Below are 17,104 nucleotides of genomic sequence, written 5' to 3'. Positions count from 1 at the left end.
TAAGTACTTTCAGGCCTGATACAGCTATATATATAACAATTGATTGAAGACTCAATATTACAGTGGTAGTTGAATGTGACAGCTTTGAGGACAGAGTGTTGGGGTGCATTTAGACCCTTGCTCTTCTGCTTATTTTGACCACAGGCAAGTTTCTTAACCTCTCAATGCATCAGTTGCCTCACATGTAAAATGAGGATAATAATAATACCTTAATTCATAGGGTTTTTGAGGATATTAAAATGAGATAATAATGTAAAGTGATTAGAACAGTGCCCAGCTGGTGCATTAATAAATGCTCAATAAATGTTATCATCATCATCATCATCATTATTGTTAACATCATTTGATAAATTAGGAATGAAGAAGGTATTTATTTCATGACTATTTTGGGCATGTGGATCAAGAAAATTCACCTTCATTTATGTTTCAGGGTTCTTCTAATACAGAATTTAAGTCAACCAAAGAAGGATTTTCCATCCCTGTGTCTGCTGATGGATTTAAATTTGGCATTTCAGAACCAGGAAATCAAGAAAAGAAAAGTGAAAAGCCTCTTGAAAATGATACTGGCTTCCAGGCTCAGGATATTAGTGGCCAGAAGAATGGCAGTGGTGTGATTTTTGGCCAAAGAAGTAGCACTTTTACATTTGCAGATGTTGGAAAATCAACTTCAGGAGAAGGATTTCAGTTTGGCCAAAAAGACCCCAATTTCAAGGGATTTTCAGGTGCTGGAGAAAAATTATTCTCATCACAATGTGGTAAAATGGCCAATAAAGCAAACACTTCCGGTGACTTTGAGAAAGATGATGATGCCTATAAGACTGAGGACAGCGATGACATCCATTTTGAACCAGTAGTTCAAATGCCTGAAAAAGTAGAACTTGTAACCGGAGAAGAAGGTGAAAAAGTTCTGTATTCACAGCGGGTAAAACTATTTAGATTTGATGCTGAGATAAGTCAGTGGAAAGAAAGGGGCTTGGGGAACTTAAAAATCCTCATAAATGAGCTCAATGGCAAACCAAGAATGCTGATGCGAAGAGACCAAGTACTAAAAGTGTGTGCTAATCATTGGATAACAACTACAATGAACCTGAAGCCCCTCTCTGGATCAGATAGAGTATGGATGTGGTTAGCCAGTGATTTCTCTGATGGTGATGCCAAACTAGAGCAGTTGGCAGCAAAATTTAAAACACCAGTGCTGGCTGAAGAATTCAAGCAGAAATTTGAGGAATGCCAGCGGCTTCTGTTAGACATACCACTTCAAACTCCCCATAAACTTGTAGATACTGGCAGAGCTGCCAAGTTAATACAGAGAGCTGAAGAAATGAAGAGTGGACTGAAAGATTTCAAAACATTTTTGACAAATGATCAAACAAAAGTCACTGAGGAAGAAAATAAGGGTTCAGGTACAGGTGCAGCCGGTGCCTCAGACACAACAATAAAACCCAATCCTGAAAACACTGGGCCCACATTAGAATGGGATAACTATGATTTAAGGGAAGATGCTTTGGATGATAATGTTAGTAGTAGCTCAGTACATGATTCTCCGTTGGCAAGTAGCCCTGTGAGAAAAAATCTTTTCCACTCTGATGAGTCGACAACAGGATCTGACTTCAGTTTTAAATCTGCTTTGAGTCTATCTAAGTCTCCTGCCAAGTTGAATCAGAGTGGGACTTCAGTTGGCACTGATGAAGAATCTGATGTTACTCAAGAAGAAGAGAGAGATGGACAGTACTTTGAACCTGTTGTTCCTTTACCTGATCTAGTTGAAGTATCCAGTGGTGAGGAAAATGAACAAGTTGTTTTTAGTCACAGGGCAGAACTCTACAGATATGATAAAGATGTTGGTCAATGGAAAGAAAGGGGCATTGGTGATATAAAGATTTTACAGAATTATGATAATAAGCAAGTTCGTATAGTGATGAGAAGGGACCAAGTATTAAAACTTTGTGCCAATCACAGAATAACTCCAGACATGAGTTTGCACAATATGAAAGGGACAGAAAGAGTATGGGTGTGGACTGCATGTGATTTTGCAGATGGAGAAAGAAAAGTAGAGCATTTAGCTGTTCGTTTTAAACTACAGGATGTTGCAGACTCGTTTAAGAAAATTTTTGATGAAGCAAAAACAGCCCAGGAAAAAGATTCTTTGATAGCACCTCATGTTTCTCGGTCAAGCACTCCCAGAGAGTCAGCATGTGGCAAAATTGCTGTAGCCATATTAGAAGAAACCACAAGAGAGAGGACAGATGTTATTCAGGGTGATGATGTAGCAGATGCAGCTTCAGAAGTTGAAGTGTCTAGCACATCTGAAACAACAACAAAAGCAGTGGTTTCTCCTGCAAAGTTTGTATTTCGTTCAGAGTCTGTTAAAAGCATTTTTAGTAGTGAAAAATCAAAACCAGTTGCATTTGGCAACAGTTCTGCCACTGGGTCTTTGTTTGGATTTAGTTTTAATGCACCTTTGAAAAGTAACAATAGTGAAACTAGTTCAGTAGCCCAGAGTGGATCTGAAAGCAACGTGGAACCTAAAAAATGTGAACTGTCAAAGAACTCTGATATCGAACAGTCTTCAGATAGGAAAGTCAAAAATCTCTCTGCTTCCTTTCCAACGGAAGAATCTTCAATCAACTACACATTTAAAACACCAGAAAAGGGTAGGTACTTTGTTGTTTAAGCACAATTTTTCTTTCTTTTAATGTTTAGCTCGATGCAGACTCTTTGTGGGATACTAATGTTGGGATATAAACGATGCTTTGTGAACACCCCCAAAATATTTGAGCAATTTTTTTCTCCCTTAATAAGTTCACGGTGAGGTTTCGAAGAGCAAGAGAACTTAGTTAAAGACATTTCAGTAACTGGAAGATACTTCTATCATGCTAGGGCAGAGCAAAAGAACTTGGTACAGTGTACGGACTCATGCTTGAATCATGCGCATTAACGTGAGTCTTTTTTTAAAGTGTTCATTTTCATTTGTTCTGTTTCTTTTGTCACTCAGAAAACATGATATTGAGGCTGGGCACGGTGGCTCACTCCTAGAATGCCAGCACTTTGGGAGGTTGAGGTGGGCAGATCACTTGAGCTCAGGAGTTCGAGACCAGCCTGGCCAACATGGTGAAACCCTGTTTCTACTGAAAATACAAAAATGAGCCGGGCGTGGTGGTGCGTGCCTATAATTAGCAGCTACTCAGGAGGTTGAGGCAGGAGGATCGCTTGAGCACAGGAGATGGAGGTAGCAGTGAGCTGAAATCATGCCACTGCACTCCAGCCTGACTGAGTGAGACTTTGTCTCCAAAAAAACAAACAAACAAACAAACAAAAAAAAACCATGATATTGAGATGTTCTCATTTTATGTGTTGTATGTCAGTCTTGCTCATGTATTAAATGAGCAAAGAATGAAACTACAGGGATAAATGAATATGTAAGACAGTCAGATTGGTGGTATAAATTGAGGGATTCTGGCTTTTTATGTTTTAAAAGCATATTCATTTTGTTTCCTAAAATGTTAAAAAACGAAATATTCTTTATTTTCTAGGATTTAATTTTAGCCTTTTTAAATCTAATCCCATGGCCTTTTGGACTAGCACCCCTTCCTCACAGCCTGAGAGCAAAGGTATAGAACTAGCATTCTCAGTATGAGATAACAGCAGTTTTTAGCAGCTGGTAGCCCTTAGCAAAGTATTCATAACTGTGGCTGTATGAAATGAAGTACTTACCACTACAACATGCATGTTAAAGAATGCCAGTTTAAGCAAAGTACCTTTTGACTGGTGGCATGACACCCTTGTTGGTTTGTTTTTTAAAATGTACTGGGATGCTGATTTGTAATGTACTTCATTGCTCTGCTATTTGAGGTCTGCTCAATGAAGACCTATGTTTTATCTAATGTTTATCTTTAGCCACTAACGTCTGCCAGTATTCACATGTAGTGGCAACGGCATGTATACAGTATGGAAGAGTGTCCCTGTAGGGCTGTTCTTTTGTGCATGGTTTAGAAAAATGCTGTATTTGAAAATGGACCCCATTTTTAACAGCCAGCATTCTACAGCTTGCATATTATGTATGTTGCACAGATCATTTTTAGAAGTGTGGCTTCTAGAGTGGAACAAGAAGTGGGATCTGTTGAAGGCCTTCAAGAACAGGTTAGGGAAGTGAAATCTCACCCTTAGTGACCAGTAACACATCTTAGCCATGCCAAACAAGTACAATGATAAAGTAACAATCTCTGATTTTTTTTTTTAAGTATACCAGTTTTATTACCAGCTAAGGTAGCTCTTAATCTTTTATTTTAAAGATACGGTCTTTGAGAAATGTGAAAAGTGTTAACTTAAAAGTGGATGTATACTTGCGTACAGTTTCTGTGAGCTCTAGGTTAGGAATCCCTGACCTAAGAACGAATGTGCCTATACACTACTGTAGAACATAGAGCCTTATTCTGTTTTGAATCTGATAATGTCATTGTCCCAAGGGACCTTAGAAATGAAGACTTTAGACATGAGTAAACTGAGGCCAAGAGAGGCTATCTGATTTACCCAAAGGGTCTTTACTGAGTAATAGCAGAAGTGGAACAAGAATCTGTATCTTACGGTGTACTGTTATTTCTCCTACCTAGGAAATAATACTAAGTTTTTGTTTATAATGAAGGAGAGGGACAAATTTCACATTGTAAAAGGAAGGGCACTGGTTCTGCAGAGCAGTGTCATCCAATAGAAAGAAAATATAACCTGTGTATGTAATTTAAAATTGTCATTTGGTGCAATGGCTTGTGCCTATAATCCCAGTTACTTGGGAGGCTGAGGCAGAGGGATCACTTGAGCCCACAAGTTCCAGGCTTCAGTGAACTATGATCACATCACTGCACTCCAGCTCTGGGTGACAAAGGAAGACCGCATCTCAAATAAATACATAAATAAATAAATTTTCTAGTAGCCATATTAAAAAGAATAAAAAGAAACAGTTAAAAAGGGAAACAGATGAAAGTAACTTTATCGATAGATTTGATTTAACTCATTATGTCCAAAATATCATTTTAACTTCTAATTAATATAAAAATTAATGATATTTTACATTATTGTTTTTCACCAAGTCTTCAAAATCCAGTGTGTGTGTTTACACTTACTGTTAGCATGTCTTCATTTGGACTAGCCACCTTGTGAGGTTTTAATAGAATGTGGCTAGGCTACCATATTGGACACCATAGCTCTCAGAATGTTTCCCTGTCACCAGTTGGTATACATGGCATGCTTCATAACTGGCTTACTTTATTAAACTCCTTTAGCCAGAAGTTCTTCTTTACATTAATAGATCAGAACAGGTTGCATATAGAAGTTTTTTCTGTTTCTAATTTTTTGCCCTTTGCATTGATGGTGGCTGGGGATGGGTTGTTTTCAGCCATATGAATGGTCTTAGATTTTATAGTGTTAGCTACCCATAGAGTAACAGTTTTTATTTAATTTTATCTAGTATCATGCTTGAACACAGGCAAACTAGACGCAACTCTAGTCACCTTCCATTCTTGGCAATTGTTAACTTTCCTTACAGGAACTAATCACAGTTGGCTTTGGATTAGTTTCATATGTATACTAATACTTGCTTATGTTTTAAGATTTTTTTCAATTGCTGCAAATGCATGGATATTTTGGTAAACTATTGTATGCTAAGTATAGTTAGGCAACACTTTAAAATGTTTAACCTTTTTAAATTCTAGAAATTTGTAGTAATTCTTTTCAATGACTATTAAGTAAACACAAGATTTTTTTTGTTTTCTTTGGTTTTAAATAGATTCTGTGTTCACTTAGGGTTTTTGGTAGAACACTAAATCAGGATGCTAATTCTAATTCATGATTATCGTACATCTCTGCATCAAAGTATATGTGTTTTTTATCAGTATGCTGTATTAACCTATAGATAGGTTCCATGGTTTTTATTTTCAGGTAGAGTATTAACGTCAATACTTAATACCTTATCTTTGTCAATTTTTTTGACTGGTGTTACAGCAAAAGAGAAGAAAAAACCTGAAGATTCTCCCTCAGATAGTCTCGGTCTCCTGACCTCGTGATCCACCCGCCTCGGCCTCCCAAAGTGCTGGGATTACAGGCATGAGTCACTGTGCCTGGCTGACACATGTCTTAATTCTGGTATTCACCAGATTTGTTTCGTGTTCTCCGTTGTTAGTCATCAAATTTGTCTACTTTTTAAATAGAAACATTAGCTAGAGCAAGGAACTTAGAAACACTCAAGCGGCACTGAATGTGTAGAATTGCATAACCAATATAGCTTCTTTGCTTTCACATTTACAACTAGTTGGAGTTTTAGTTCAGCCGCACCCAGTATCTTCCATTCTGCTTCCAGGAAGAAATGGAAAAATGTCAGCCATGATGATGCAGTATTTTAGTAGCAAGTTGATGGTGTTTTGGTTTCCCATGGGAAATGTTGTCACTGGAGCATTAGCAGCTATCGGTCACTTATTAGGGTAAAAAAGCAACTTCAGAAGAATTTAACATATGCCAATGAATCAACAAAGGAAGTAATCAGCCAGGGCAAAGGTCGCACAAGAGATTGTAATCTAGCAATCAGCAGTGGAATAAGCAGTCAGCTTACCAGAAACCCAGGAAAATGCTTCAGAAAGGGCAGTCAGGACTAAGGCAATTTAATGAAATGCAAAATAAATGAAATCTGAAGTTTAAAAATCTAGATTGCAATTCTGGTTTCTAACTCAGTTATGAGACCTTGGGCAAAGTCATTAAATTTCTCTGAACTTCAGATTTTTGGGAGTCAATAAACCAATACATGTCAAAGGGCCTGATAAACTTGACAGTTTAGACCAGGCGTGGTGTCTCACCCCTGCAATCTCAGCACTTTGGGAGGCCAAGGCGGGTGGATCACATGAGGCCAGGAGTTTGAGACCAGTCTGAACAACATGGTGAAATCCCATCTCTATTAAAAGTACAAAAATTATCTGGGCGGGATGGCATGCACCTGGAAGTCCCAGCTACTTGTGGGGCTGAGGTGGGAGGATGGCTTGAGCCTGGGAGGCAGAGGTTGCTGTGAGCCAAGATCGTGCCACTGCACTCCAACCTGTGTGACAGAGTGAGACCCTGTCTCAGAAAAAATAACACTTTACAGTTTATCAGCAAACAGGAAAGTCTTGCTAGGCAATGTAATTGATTAGTTCCGTGCCCTGGATTCTGGGCTCTTAACTGTATGAGCACTGTAGGTGTGAGCAGCAACAATTAAGAAGCTGCAGAGGTAAAGGTATAAGGGCAGTGATTGAGGATGTCTACCAAGCAGATTTCAGCAAGTGTGTTTCAAGAAGTATGCAGCAATCTGAAATACCTAATCCTGAAAAATTGCTAGAATCTAGTCTTTTAATTTTGGCCAGTATTTAGCAGTAGTTTGGCCCTCTACTCTAAATTAATAAAAAAATAAGTAGTACTATATTATGAGCTGTGTTATCTAACAGTTTATCTTAGCTAGTAGCAATTAATTTATAGCTGCTATTAAAATGACTAACGTAGTTAAAAGTTTGATGACTAAGTTTTTTTTGTTTTTTGTTTTTTTTTTTGAGCTGGCGTCTCGCTCTGTCGCCAGGCTGGAGTGCGGTGGCGTGATCTTGGCTCACTGCAACCTCCGCCTCCTGGTTTCCAGCAATTCTCTGCCTCAGCCTCCCCAGCAGCTGGGATTACAGGCACCTGCCACCGTGCCTGGCTAATTTTTGTATTTTTAGTAGAGATAGGGTTTCACCATCTTGGCCAGGCTGGTCTTGAACTTGCTGACCTCGTGATCCACCCACCTTAGCCTCCCAAACTGCTAGGATTACAGATTTGAGCCACCACACCCGGCCTTGATGACTACATTTTAAGAAATGTTTTAGCAATTCTTCATACACCTTTCACTTATCTTATAGTTACTTAATTCCTCTACTCTTATCATTTGATATTTTCATTTTATTGTGTATCTCTGTAAGGCCGAATCAATAGATTTTGAACAATCTCACACTTAACCTTTAAAAAAAACCTAATAGGCCCAGTTTCCTCTCAACAATCTTTGAAGAACCTTCGAGAAAGGAGAACACAGACCTCCCGCTTCTAGACATGCACACTGTAACCCGGGAAGAGGGAGAAGGCACGGAGACAACTGATACGGAGTCTGTGTCTTCCGCCAGCACATACACACAGTCTTTAGAGCAGCTGCTTAATTCTCCCAAAACTAAACTTGGTCTGTTACTCTGTCTAAATATGTTCTTCTTCTTTAATTTCACAGTCTTATTTAATTACTATTACTCTAAGGTACATATGCTTTTTTGGGCTGCTCCAATAAAATTTCTTTCAATATTCCACTACCTGTTTGTATTAGGGTTCTCTAGAGGGACAGGGCTAATTGGATGGTTGGATGGATGGATGGGATGGATGGATGGATGCTTATTAAGTATTACCTTACACGATCACTAGGCCATCTGCAGACTGAGGAGCAACGAGAGCCAGTCCAAGTTCCAAAACTGAAGAACTAGGAGTCTGATGTTCAAGGGCAGGAAGCATCCAGCACAGGAGAAAGATGTAGGTTGGGAGGCTAGGCCAGTCTGGCCTTTTCAGGTTTTTCTGCCTGCTTTATATTCGCTGGCAGCTGATTAGATGGCACCTACCAGATTAAGGGTGGGTCTGCCTTCCCCAGCCCACTGACTCAAATGTTAATCTCCTTTGGCAACACCCTCACAGACAACACTCAGGATTAATACTTTGCATCCTTTAATCCAATCAAGTTGACACCCAGTATTAACCATCACACTGTCCAAATGGAAAAATTATTAAACAAATCTTTTTAAAAATAAAATGCTAGCTCTTGCCCTAGGCTTGAACCATAAATAAGTGGTGGGAAGTTTATAGTCACAAATAGGTGGTGGGTATTAGACAGCAGGATGAACTATCCTCTCACCCTTCCAAGAAACTGACAGTTTCAGTTTATTCCTCTTGATGAAGTAATGCTAAATTTTTGTAGTGATGTTTTGGTATATTTTATTACTTGTAATTAATATTACTGTTCAAAATTTAGGGGGAATCTGTCATCTTCCTGAAACTTCAGAATCACCTGGAGTAAGGGTCATTTGTATTCATGGTCACTGACCACGTGGGGTAGAAACTGCAAGTCATGGTTCCTTCAGGCAAAGTTAATAGTGGTGACATGGAGGCATCATGATAGAGCAGCAGACTCCAGAAGCCAATTTGACTTTGTGATTTCTGAAAAAATTACCTGTCAACTGTGAGCCTGTTTCATCGTCTGTAAAGTTTGAATAATGATACCTACCCCGCCTGATAGAAGATTCTTATGAGGGAACATGATACGTGACCAGTAAATGTTAATGCTTTCCTTATACGTGAAATGACATAAAATCTTGGAATATTAATAGATGGGAAGAAGATGTGTAATAAAACTGTCTATAAACACAATTCTGACAAATTTCAGAACTGGGACTCATAGGGCTTTATTCAGTTAGATGACGTGCTTTACAACAGAGATACTGTTTTATTTGTGTCACCTACAACATATAATCTGTTGATTGAGGTATGCTGAATAGATGAATGGCAAAGAAAGCAGACCTATAAAATATCACATAGTAAGATATTTATATTTAGATTTTTCTTATTTAGAATCTTCATCTGTAATGTATGATTTTGAAAATTAATTCTTGGAACAACATGTTGCAGAGCCTCCATTATGGCATGCTGAATTTACCAAAGAAGAATTGGTTCAGAAGCTCAGTTCCATCACAAAAAGTACACATCGCTTAATCGGCCTGCTTTGGGAAACAGAGGCAACCAATGCAGTCCTTATGGAGCAAATTAAGGTGAGATCAGAAAACCTGGCCACCGTGAAAACCGCCAGTTTGGTTTTCTGGACCCTCCATACACATGCACCCAAGTTTAAAAATTCACATAGCAGATGCATCTATAACGTCTTGATCTTTATATTAGATTCCTGATGGTGAGAAATATTGCCTTTTTTTTTTTTTTGAGACAGTCTTGCTCTGTCACCCAGGCTGGAGTGCAGTGGCACGATCTCGGCTCACTGCAAGCTCCACCTCCCAGGTTCACGCCATTCTCCTGCCTCAGCCTCCCGAGTAGCTGGGACTACAGGTGCCCACCAACATGCCTGGCTAATTTCTTTGTATTTTTAGTAGAGACAGGGTTTACCACGTTAGCCAGGATGGTCTCGATCTCCTGACCTCGTGATCCACCTGCCTTGGCCTCCCAAAGTGCGGGTATTACAGGTGTGAGCCACCGCATCCAGCCAAAATACTTCTTTTACACCTATTACATAAAGATTATTTCTTAATTCCTACTTTTCCTAAGAAACCCTAATAGATTTAGAAACTAGAGGGATGTTCACAAATCATTGTTCACATATGCTTAAATAAAAAATGGGTGTGAGTCTTTGAATTCTAAAGATAACCAGTGAATTTAAATTATTCAACTGATATTTATAGTACTGAACTACTAAACAGTTTTCAGGTGGAGATGGCAAAGTGGCATGGGAAGTTTTTCCTGTTTAAAGTAGATACCAGAAACATCTAGGAATGTTGCAGAACAGTTGAGGATTACTCAAATGAGGTATTTCCACCCTGGCTCACTGATAAATCACCCCTCAGAATATAGTCATACTGCTTATTGAGGAGTTCTTATGACCCAGGCCCTGGGCTCTACATACATTCTTTAATCTCATCACTGGTTGAGAGAAAAATTGAAGCTGGTAAATGGTGGAACAAAATTCAAACTCACAGCTGTCTGAAAAGTACATGCTTTTCCCCTGTACTTTGCTGCTCCTAATAGATCTGTCCTGCCACTGTGCAAGGCCACTAGCTATCCTTGTCAGATTATTTTAAAGCCGAATTCAGTTATTTTCAGTAAATTGTATATATCATGACATTCCACCATTAAATACTTCAGTATGCATCTCTATAAAATAACATTTTCCCACTAATAAAAACATTATCATAGCTAACAAATCACTAACTAGCCCAGTAAACCTAAATGACTTATTTAAATGTTATATTTTCTTTTTTTTTTTTTTGAGACAGTCTCGCTCTGTCACCAGGTTTGGAGTGCAGTGGTGCAATCTCAGCTCACTGCAATCTCCGCCTCCCAGGTTCAAGTGATTCCCCTGCCTCAGCCTCCCGCGTAGCTGGGACTGCAGGCACGCACCACCATGCCCGGCTAATTTTTTTTATTTTACTAGAGACACGGTTTCACCATGTTGGCCAGGACGGTCTGAATCTCCTGACCTCGTGATCTGCCTGCCTCAGCCTCCCAAAGTGTTGGGATTACAGGCATGAGCCACCACGCCTGGCCAAATGTTATATTTTCATAAATTTATACTCTCTTCATGATTTCTTCGTCTTCTTTATTGTCACTTTTTTAAATGGTCCTAGGTTTGAGGACAAAGTTCGCTAACTTTCTTGCCTAACCTAAAATGAAAACATACTAAAAGCTATGGCTTGGTTTCAACCTGGAAATCTTCCTCAAAGACTTGAACATGATATTACCTTTTTTATATCATTCTTTGCCTCATTTCTCTGATAGTGTTTTACATTGTCTTATATTCCTGAATTTTCACTGTGTCTGAACTTTTGATTAAGTGCCGTTCACTGTGGACGTCTTAACTGCCTGGGACTTTAGGAACAGCGTAGGGGCAGAGGGTTAGTGGAGGCTACCGATGTTCCCCTCAGCCCATTTTCAGAGCCCCATGCCATACTGGCTTAGTTTCTATCGAAAGTAGAAGGCAGAGGGAACATCTTGGTACCAACCCATGGCTCCAGTTAGTTGCTCCTCATGGAGACGTTCCATCAGTTCCCCAGCTTTCACCTCCATTTCCATGATACCCTGTGCTTCTGAGACAAGAACTCCAGTATTTACACAGGATGCATCCTCTCCTCTTGTCAGTGATACTTGGTAAGCTGCTGGACTGACACATTTCCACCTCTTCATCTGTTTCTCGTGAGAATTTCTTGATGTGTCTCATCTACTTTTTCTCCTCTTGTATTAGCTTGTTGCTTTTCTACTTCACCCCTCTTCCTTCCAACCCCAAATAGCTTAGGACAATGGAGTCATATAGCCCAACACTTGGTTCATATGCAGCAATCCACTTTCTAGGCAAATGCAGCTTTGAAACTATCTCATAGTTGGAGTTCCGGTTTTCATGTCAAATGGATTTTATACGGTGATGTCATAAACTCCTTTGAAATGCTTCACATGCAGCTGCTGTAGTTAACTGAATTCCTTCCTTTATTGCCATATGGAGGGAAGGGGGAAATTTGGGGGGAAGAGAAGAAAAATACATGAGTTCAGTCTGCCATATTTAATCAGAAGCTCCTAAAGCCCATTTTTAACTCATTTCTCTACCACCAGCTTCTCAAAAGTGAAATAAGAAGATTGGAATGGAATCAAGAGCAAGAGGAGTCTGCAGCTAACGTGGAACACTTGAAGAACGTCTTGCTGCAGTTCATTTTCTTGGAGCCAGGTAGTGAGAGAGAGAGACTTCTTCCTGTTATAAATACGATGTTGCAGCTCAGCCCTGAAGAAAAGGGAAAACTTGCTGCGGTTGCTCAAGGTAGGTAAAAGGAGAGTCTCAGAACTTCTGACTTCTAACTTAAACTAAACAGCCTGGTGGTTGAGAAGTTGTCTGTATGTGTAACTTTTCAATTTTGCTCATTTGAATTGGGTCTGTCATATGAGTAGGCCGTGACTAGATTTGAAAAGCTGACTTTTTAACATCTTGAGGCAACTGTAGTACATTTATATAATTTTAACGTTCAGCAAAATACAATAAGTGCTTAGCTTGATCTTCTAGCTCTTTGAAAATTGGATTTTTATCCTGGTGTTGAGTTCTGATGTTCAGCTGAACGTGGTTTTGTTTTAAATTCTACTTTTTAAAAAACATTTATTAGCTTGTTCCTTTTCTACTTCACCCCTCTTCCTTCCTCCAACCCCAAATAGCCTAAGACAATGGAGTCATATAGCCCAACACTTGGTCTATATACAGCAGTCCACTTTCTAGGCAAATGCAGTTTTAAAACTGTGCCATAGGCCAGGCGCCGGTGGTTCATGCCTATAATCCCACCACTTTGGGAGGCTGAGGCAGGCGGATCACAAGATCAAGATACTGAGACCGTCCTGGCCAACATGGTGAAATCTCGTCTCTACTAAAAATACAAAAATTAGCTGGACGTGGTGGCATGTGCCTGTAGTCCCAGCTACTCAGGGGGCTGAGGCAGGAGAGTCGCTTGAACTCATGAGGCGGAGGTTGCAGTGATCTGTCACGCCACTGTACTCCAGCCTGACGGCAGAGCGAGACTCCATCTCAAAAAAAAAAAAACAAAACAAAAAACTATGATGTAGTTAGAGTTGGTTTCCATGTCAGATGGATTTAATACTGTGATGTCATTAACTTCTTTGAAATGCTTCATATACAACTGCTATAGTTAACTGAATTCAAGCTGCATCTTAAGAATTATGGTTTCATTTTTGTTTTAGTTTTAAATTACTTTTATTTTTGACATTTACAAGCATAAGGAAGATGCTATAATCTCTCTTGAGTTGTCACCCATCTCTAACAGTTTTCAACTCATGGACAATCTTTTGGCGTAAATAGGGGAGAGTTAGAGACTTAAATCCCACACATCATTTCTTTCCCCAGTGAATAATTCAATGTTTATTGGATTTCTCTGTCACCTATACCTAGTTTATGTTCATTTTGCCTGTGTTATTGTGAAAGTCTTTTTATAGTATCCTAAATAGGGCTCATATATTGCATTTGGTTGATGTTCCTTAAGCTTTATTTTGTTGTTGTGTTTTTGTTTGTTTGAGATGTAGTGTTGCTCTGTCACCCTGGCTGGAGTGCAGTGGTCCGATCATGGCTCACTGCAACCTCCGCCTCCCGGATTCAAGCGATTCTCCTGTGTCAGCCTCCCATGTAGCTGGGACTACAGATGCACGCCAGCTAATTTTTCTATTTTTAGTAGAGACGAGGTTTCACCATGTTGGCCAGGATGGTCTCAATCTCCTGACCTTGTGATCTGCCCGCCTTGGCCTCCCAAAGTGCTGGGATTACAGGTGTGAGCCACCACGCCCGGCCATTTTGTTGTTTTTTTATCTATAACAATTATATATATAAGTATATTTTTAATGTGCCACTTATTAATTGAAGAAAGTGGTCGTTTATGCTATAGCAGTCCTATATTTGGGTTTTAATCATTACAGGGTAACACTGAGCTTGTTCCAATTGCCTATAAATAGGAAGATCCAAGTGCAATTGGGTGGGATGGTGGACAAAAACACATCATAGATGGTATTGTGTGCTTTCTAAGACATCAGGAGGCCCAGAATGTCCAGACATCTTACTTTTGACTGATTGACCTTATCTAGTTGGTGCTCTTTAACATGTTCCCCATCCCCTGTAAATCCTAATAACTAAACTGATAAGAGTCATCCTCAAAATTGAGCAGGCATCTGAATCATCTGGTATACTTACTAAAATTCCAATTGCTGGTCCCCAATTTCTGACCCAAGATTCTGCATTTTTAGCAATTTGTTGCTGATACTTCTGGTCTGGGGCCCATACCTTGAGAACCCCTGGTCTAGAGGCCTGATAAGATTCAGGCTTAATTTTTTTTACAGACATACTTCATAAGTAGTATTGATAGTTTCTTTGAACCTGGTTTTTAATAATCTTTCTAATGATGAAGGAGGAATGTTCTCAATACTGACAGTAATCTCAGTTCTTCAAACTATAGGATAGGTTTCTATAGCCACAATAGTATTTTTGTCACAAGGGCCCAAATAAGAATACATCATGTATATTTTTAGTACTTATTCAAATTACAAATTCACTGTCTTTAATTTATTCTAACAAAAGTAAACCTAATTTTATAGTTATAAAAAAGAAGAAATCTACTTCTAGTCACCTAAGAGTAAAACTGCCCCTATAAAAAACAAGACAAATCTCAAAATTATAACTAATTTTATAGTTATAAAATTAACCAGGACTTTAAGAACATTTGCATTTTAAAATTAAAGTTTTCAATAGTTTTCAATACAACAATGATACTATCTCAAAATACTCAGCATGTCTAACAGGCCTCTTTTAAAAGCTCAGCATGTTTAATGTAGATGTTGCTAACGTCCAGGTGGCTCCTATAAGTTAAGGGTCCATTGATTTAGAAGTTCTAAAAGAGACTAACCTAAGGGATACCAATAACAGATATTTTTAAAGAATTTCCTAGAGGAGATACACATTAGAAACCCAGAACTCTAAGATGTGCATTTGCTAAGTCCTGTAAACAGGCAGGAAAACACATTTACATTAGTTTGCCCTTTAAAGATTATTTCCTACTTGTCTCTTATCAATGTGAGTACATAAAAGAGACCTTATTACAATTAAAAACAATGATGGTTTAGCAGCAGATTTAGATACCTTACATTCTCTCTTTAAGAGAGAGAATGTAAGGCCTGGCGCGGTGGCTCACACCTGTAATCCAGCACTTTGGCAGGCCGAGGAGGGTAGATCACCTGAGGTCAGGAGTTCAAGACCAGCCTGGACAACATGGTGAAACCCCGTCTCTACTCAGAATACAAAAATTAGCCGGGCGTGGTGGCGCATGCCTGTAATCCCAGCTACTTGGGAGGCTGAGGTAGGAGAACTGCTTGAACCCAGGAGGCAGAGGTTGCAGTGAGCCGAGATGGTGCCATTGCACTCCAGCCCAAGCAACAAGAGCAAAACTCCTATCTCAAAAAAAAAAAAAAAAAAAAAAAAAAAGAATGTAAACTACAAGATGGTTCAAAAGAAATTACACAGAATTCAGCATGGGAGAAACAAAAAACAATAGTGGGAAAAGACATCAAACATGTTTTTACTAATCGAAGTTCTAAAAGGAGAGACAAGAATACAGCACAGGTAATATATGAAGAGAATGGCTGGAAATCTTTCAGAACTGTTGAAGGATATCTATCCACAGATTCAAAAACCCAATAAAATCTCAAGCAGTATTAAAAAAAAAAGAAGAAATCTACTTCTAGTCACATAAGAGTAAAACTGCCCCTAAAAAAGACAGAGAAATCTCAAAAGCAGCCAGAGAAAGAAGACACATTGCCTCACAATAGACTTCTCAACAGCATTGGTGTAATACTATCTCATGTACTAAAAGAAATAACTGCCAACCTTTTATATTTTCCAAGATCTCTTCTGGAAAACAAAAACTTTAAGAATCTGCCTTCACTGAAAATTCTTAATGATGTACTTCAAGCAAAAAGAAAATTTCCTAGGTAAAAGGTCTAAGATGCCAGAAAGAAAGACATGCAAAGGAAACTTACCACCATATTACAGATATGGACTGTCAGTCTGACTGGTCACACTAGGGGCATTTTGTTACCAAGGCCTTGAAAATAATAACCAACACTGCATACATGAGGGATGCCAGAAGAAAGGTCTGAGAGCCACTCTTCCTGGCACTGAAGGAAACAGGGCCCATCAGAGCAAACAAGTACCTTTTGCCTCTCTCATCTCCTTGGAAGCAAATGTTTATAATCTCTGGTTTTGTGTAAAGTTTATAACAGTATTTTTCATTCAGGTTGCTACCTATTAGTGGATGGTGAAATTAATTTGGTGGATCACATTCAGAATATATTTTTTTTAAATCAAAAGAATACAAGCTGGGCTCAGTGACTCACACCTGTAAGCCCAACAGTTTGGGAAGACCAGGCAGGAGGATTGCTTGAGAACAGGAGTTCAGAATCAGCCTGGGCAACATGGCAAGACCCTATGTCTACAAAAATTTTAAAATATGCCAGATCTGGTGGCATGTGCCCATAGTCCTAGCTACTCGGGAGGCTAAGGCAGCAGGATTGTTTGTTATAAGGAGTTCGAGGCTGCAGTCAAACTTCTGGTCAAAATCCTGGTCACGCCACTGCATTTCAGCCTGGGCAACAGAGTAAAACCCCATCTTTAAAAAAATATTAAGAAATAAAAATAATATGTGAAACATTAGGATATGTTGAATCTGGTAAGGATAAGCAATTATTTCTTGAAACTCTACATATATACATGAGTGTTGGTAAATAC

At 39.0% G+C, this 17,104-nt stretch overlaps 1 protein-coding gene across 10 annotated transcripts in view; it reads left to right on the top strand.

Annotated features, from left to right (window-relative positions):
* LOC129143193 (ranBP2-like and GRIP domain-containing protein 4) overlaps window positions 1-17,104 on the top strand; it is a 63,245-nt gene that overhangs the window by 40,983 nt on the left and 5,158 nt on the right. For 7 of the 10 annotated variants that reach the window (XM_054678140.2, XM_054678141.2, XM_063789441.1 and 4 more), the window contains 3 exons: window positions 431-2,654; window positions 9,700-9,839; window positions 12,397-12,598. In XM_054678140.2, coding sequence (XP_054534115.1) covers window positions 431-2,654; window positions 9,700-9,839; window positions 12,397-12,598 — 2,566 coding nt within the window. Of the gene's footprint in view, window positions 1-430; window positions 2,655-3,533; window positions 3,612-5,994; window positions 6,900-8,021; window positions 8,554-9,699; window positions 9,840-12,396; window positions 12,599-17,104 lie in introns of those variants that run through there. The other 3 variants (XR_010149270.1, XM_054678143.2, XM_054678144.2) reach the window with 3 other exon arrangements.

The sequence above is a fragment of the Pan troglodytes genome, chromosome 12, assembly GCF_028858775.2.
Source record: "Pan troglodytes isolate AG18354 chromosome 12, NHGRI_mPanTro3-v2.0_pri, whole genome shotgun sequence".
NCBI lineage: Eukaryota > Metazoa > Chordata > Mammalia > Primates > Hominidae > Pan > Pan troglodytes.
The sequence above is the reverse complement of the archived record's forward strand: the minus strand, read 5'-3'. Positions and strand labels throughout refer to the sequence as shown.